General features: G+C 53.2%; 1 protein-coding gene across 3 annotated transcripts in view; it reads right to left on the reverse strand.

The window, feature by feature from the left end:
* Window positions 1–2,185: 2,185 nt before the first annotated feature.
* KCND3 (potassium voltage-gated channel subfamily D member 3) overlaps window positions 2,186–4,945 on the reverse strand; it is a 187,289-nt gene continuing 184,529 nt past the window's right edge. Inside the window, exons 5-8 of one of the 3 annotated variants that reach the window (XM_025038506.1) lie at window positions 4,718–4,774; window positions 3,331–3,578; window positions 2,846–2,896; window positions 2,186–2,594 (exon numbers count right to left, since the gene is read on the reverse strand). In XM_025038506.1, the coding sequence (XP_024894274.1) occupies window positions 2,393–2,594; window positions 2,846–2,896; window positions 3,331–3,578; window positions 4,718–4,774 (558 nt within the window). In that variant the 3' untranslated portion in view covers window positions 2,186–2,392. The remainder of the gene's footprint in view (window positions 2,595–2,845; window positions 2,897–3,330; window positions 3,579–4,717; window positions 4,775–4,945) is intronic. The other 2 variants (XM_006919642.3, XM_006919643.3) reach the window with 2 other exon arrangements.

Raw genomic sequence — 4,945 nt, forward strand, 5'->3', positions numbered from 1 at the left:
CCGCTCTGCCTCCTTGGTACACTATCAAACAGATCTTGGGTTAGATCGGTCACTGTTCCAACCCGCGATGGCCTAAATACGGCAGTTACTTCGCTTGGTTCTTATGATGTAAACCCACTTAGACATTCCTAACTCGACTCCGTTACCTCTTCCTTCAAAAGAAAAATCCCTTTTCTAGTCCTTTGCCTGCCCTCTAGCTGGAGTCCAGCCCAGTCTTCTGCCTTCTCCAATGAGATATGTGTATGAAGTAAATGGACTTAGGTCCTTATTCTCAGGTATGTTTAGATTGTTTGTGTATGTGCAAACATCTTCGTCTGTAGTTGGAAAGCCTTTCTGTCTCCTTAGACCGCAAGCTCAGGGCCAGAACCACTCCATTCTCACATCAGGGGGGAACCTGTGAGGCCAGACCCAGAGAAGGGACTCAGTCGGCGGTCAGTGAGGACAGCATAGAAGACAAAGGTAGGAGGCTCCCCTCCTCTGCCCGCTGCCCACCTCCTGGCTAGGTGCCACCTCACAGCCCTTTGTCTTTCCCCTTCTATGGGGTCAATAGAGCTGGGGCCATAGGGAGGCCCATGGAAGGTGTGTTCATGTTCCCGGCTAGTGAAACTCGTCTAGATGGCTGTGGTGGGCAGAGAAACTCTTGGCCTACAGTTAAACAGCTGACCGCTAAGCTGGAGAATGGACGAGGCGCTCCTGTATCAGAGGCCCGGCCAGAGAGATTGCCTTAGGGTAGCTGAGGGTGGGGGAGGGCGGGAAGGGGCTCGTTGCTAACCCTGAGGCCCACCTGCTCTGTTATAAGCAGTGGAAATGGATGGAGGATTCTAGAAATGCTTTTCCCAGCCCCACCAGGGTGCAAGCCTCTTGGACAGAAATGCTGTCCAGGTTCCCAGAAGTGATATTCACGCCCTCCCTTGCACGGAGGTGATCAACTTCTCCCCATTCCACTTATCTGCAGGGATATCAAGCCTGAAGACGCTTCAGATCTCAAGGCGTCTTTCAGACCAGGTAAGTCATCTAGAATCTCTTACTTGCTTTCACACTTTGGTGCATCCTTCGGGAGGCACTCGGGCTTAACCTTCTGCAGCCTCCGTGTGGGAGTTGCCTCAGGGGAGAGATAAGTCAGAAGCCTGGTCCCCATACCACTGTCCCTCTGCAGGAAACTGCTCATGGGGCCCCTTGGCACAGCTCTGGATGGGCTTTATGGTGGGCCCTGGAAGAAGGGTACGTAGCAAGGTGCCACAGGGGCCGACTGCAGCGGTGAGCCCCGGGGTCTTCTGTCCTCTCCCCACTGGCACACACCAAGAGTTGGCCGTTTCCTTTTTCCAGATCCCAGTGTGGTACATCTGGTCATTCCCTTTCTAACCCAGAAATGGAAGCTGCGAACACCGGTGGTCTCCACCACAGGGGAAGCGCTCAGTTGCATAAGGTGGACTCCCCTCATCCTCCAGCACTCATTTTCGCTTCATGCCTTTCTCTTCCATAGCTGCACTCACAGAAGTACAATCCAGGCAGACGGCCGCGGGGGCCTGCCAGCGGAGAGACTTTGCTAACATGTCATGGGATCATTGGGGCCTATTAGAGACAGATGGCTGGACACAGGGGGTGAAGCAGAGAGATACAGAGACGAAGGAGACAGGGACCGACAGAGGGTAAAGGTTGCCGTGTGGTCACCTGGCAGCTCTGCGCAGGTGGGCTGGGCGTGAGGGGCCCAGACTCACTCGACCTCACCACCTGGGGGAGTGGAGAGAGAACTCAGCAATGACTGACTTCGTAGCCTAAAAGCTTTGCTATAAAAGGAGAGGAAAAAAAAAAAAAAAAACAACCCTCACAAAATGCATTGTTTTGGTTCAAAGGTTTTGGGTCCATGGAGATAGAACGTTTCACAAAAATCTGTTGGTGTTTTTCTTTTCCACCTTTTCCCATGAATAAATATTATCCATTAAGAGCCTTGAAAAGGTGCTTAAATACACAGTGTTATATTTTCTTCCCGTTTTGCATGTGATGACTCTGTCCTCTGTGCTGCTCTTGGTCTTGTATTTTCCTCGTTGGGTCTCCAGAAACAATCGTTATTTGGTCTGAGGCCCGCCCCCTCCAGGCCCTGTCCTGGCACGCAGCTTCTCCCCCCACGGTTTCGCCCCTACCCCACCCACCCTCCCTTCCTGGCCCCCGTGAGAGGCAGGCTCACAGGGCTGTGTCCAAGCTAGTAGTAGCGAACCTCGGGGGCCCCTTTGCTGCTTCTTCATCCTTCCAGGCACAAGTTTCAGTGCTAGGGGTGCAACAGGGCAGGCAGAGAGAGAGGGGGAAGCGGGGAGGGAGTGGAGCCAGCGGCCACCCACCAACATGCCAGCCCCCTTGACTCCCACTACCTGCACTGGCCGTCTGTCCAGTGGCTTTACAAGGCGGAGACCTTGACGACATTGCTGGCTATGGAAGGAATGTTCGTGTTGGGACCTGGGCTGGCAGGGGGCGGCCGACTTTCCCCCTCAGGGGTTAGCGCTGGCGGGGTGGGGATGCTGATGATGGCTGTGGTGATCTGGGATGCTTTGCAGTTTGGTCTCAGTCCGTCGTCTGCTTTCAAATTAAGGCTGGAGCGGCTGGGATAAAAAAAGAGTGAGCTGATGGTGGTTCCTCTGGCTAGCGTCCCACAGCTTCCTCGATGCCCTGCATTTCCAGCCCAGAGCAACCAGGAGGTGGTCTGGGTGACCCTCTGTCTTCTTTTCGGTAATCAGCCTGTAATGATCTATTCTGATTATTATTCCTAAACTGCCAACAGTTGCAAAGTTGTGGTGGATAGCGGGGCTTTGGGATTCAGAGTACATGTTTTTCCCTCCAGTGGACTGTTTACCTGTCATTCGTGGCATTTGACTTTTGCTTTCTCCAAATTCCTCGCATCTCACTGGAGGTAGTGGGAAGTGGCATAGATGTAATCAGAGAAAGGAGGAAAAATTCAGTCTATGACTCGGAATCAACCTAGGATAAGCCATGTCTAACACAATTGTGAAAATTATTTCCCTGAGAAAACGGGTGGTGTATTCTTTGCACTGGGATAGGTCATTTTTGGATTTTTTTTTTTTTTTTAGTTATTTTTTCCTGGTATATAACCCCACATGGGGCCTCAGCCTGCTGTAGGACCCTCCACAGCACACGAAGGGCGTTCGGGTTAACTTGCGAGGAGGAGAGGGAAGGTGGGGGGAGGCGGAGGGGCTCACGCCTCAGATAAGGGGGAGGTGGGCTAGAGGACTCTCAGGCTTCTCCTGAAGCTGAGATCATTGGATTCTGTGAATGCCCTGACTCCAGCCTTCGGGGGTGATGGGGAGGGAAGCCACCCACCTGGTGGTGAGGGACGGCTGCTCGCTGCCCTGGATGTGGATCGTGCTGAGCTCCTGCATGCTGCGCAGGCGAGTGGCCGGCAGGTTGGAATTGGGCAGGTGTGTGGTCTTCTTACTGCGGCGGGAGCAGCAGGTGGTCGTGAGGCCGGGGTGGCTGGACAGTGAGGGACTTCTCGTGGACGGGTAGTTCTGCATTGAACTCTCCATGCAGTTCTGCTCAAACATCTGCTCGTCTACGAACTCGTGGTTCTGTGGGAAGCAGAAAGCGAAGGAGTCGGAGAAGGAGACGGGAGGGAGAGGGAGGAGCCCCGTGCTCTGTATGGCTGCCTGGCTCTGTTCTGGCCGTGAGAGATGGGCTCCCAGCTGCCCGGAGCCCAGACAGGCATCCAGGAGGGGTGACGTCCCACAGGCATCAGATGCAGAAGGAAAGAGAGCTCTACGGGCAGCCCTGGCCCTCGCACCGAAGGGCGGGGACTACAGTCGTTCAGTCATGAGGTGACATGCACTCCATCTACAGCTTTGAGCTGTAGGGACACAGAGGTCACAAAGGAGTTTAGTGGCATCATAAGAGCTAGAAGCAAAGACTACTTACTCTTCAGGCTTTGCGCAGGATCCCCCCAGAGTGGCAGACAGGGGGTCACTGCTATGGTAGTGGTTCTGCTAGGTTGCCTTTGCTGGATTTAACGGCGAGATACTTATGAATCTCGGGTAAGTGTGAGACATAAGCTTTTAAAGACACTGGACTGTTCACAGAATTGGGAGAGCTCTGCTCTTAAAGGCTAATAGGGTCAAATTGTCAGGGTTATGATTTATTATTGTTTTGGATATATGGATACCTGGAGGCATAGGATTCCCTAAGTCAAGTGTAAGCATGGGAAGGGAATGCTTATAGGACAGAGTGGAGCTTAACTCAAGAGAACTTAAAAATGGCCGTGTGGCCAAGGTGACTAAAAATCTGCGGCATTAGTGGTCTGACCGAGGCCGCCGGGGTGCGGAGAAAGTCTGAAGAGAAGTTGCATGAGAATAGAGTTCAGAGGGAGACCAGCCCTGACAGCCAATACCAAGAGGCCCCATGGAGCCGGGCAGGTGGCTTAGACGGGCCACAGACGTGGCATGTGGACACTCACAGGATACCGACATCGGTGCCATGTTCCACCCCCTCCAAGCCCCTGGGGAGGTCAAAAGAGGGAATCGAAAAGGCAGGTGGGTCGTTCAGCACAAAAACTGGGAGCCTGGGCTGGTACTGGGTGTGACGGCAGCGGGAAGATGAGCCCCAGAAGAATCAACAGCACATGCAGAGAACCAGACCAGGGGGTAAAAAGAGGAGGATCCACAGACTCAGAAGAATCAGAGAGAAAAAACATCAATTGAATTTTTAAAAGTTATACCTTGATGGTGGAGGTTCGTACAGACAACAGGGGATCATCCACAAGATAGGACAACCCCTACAGGACAACATGCCAACAGAAGATAAAAACACCATTGATTGTACATTCCGGCATTCCCAAGCTCAGTTTGACATTCAGTCTCTCAATCCCAGCATTCCACCCGCTGAGCCCAACATTCCAGCCCCGGCTCCCCGCATTCTCCCCCCATCCCCCCGCGCTGTCCCAACA

Source organism: Pteropus alecto, unplaced genomic scaffold (genome assembly GCF_000325575.1).
Source record: "Pteropus alecto unplaced genomic scaffold, ASM32557v1 scaffold106, whole genome shotgun sequence".
NCBI classification, from domain to species: domain Eukaryota; kingdom Metazoa; phylum Chordata; class Mammalia; order Chiroptera; family Pteropodidae; genus Pteropus; species Pteropus alecto.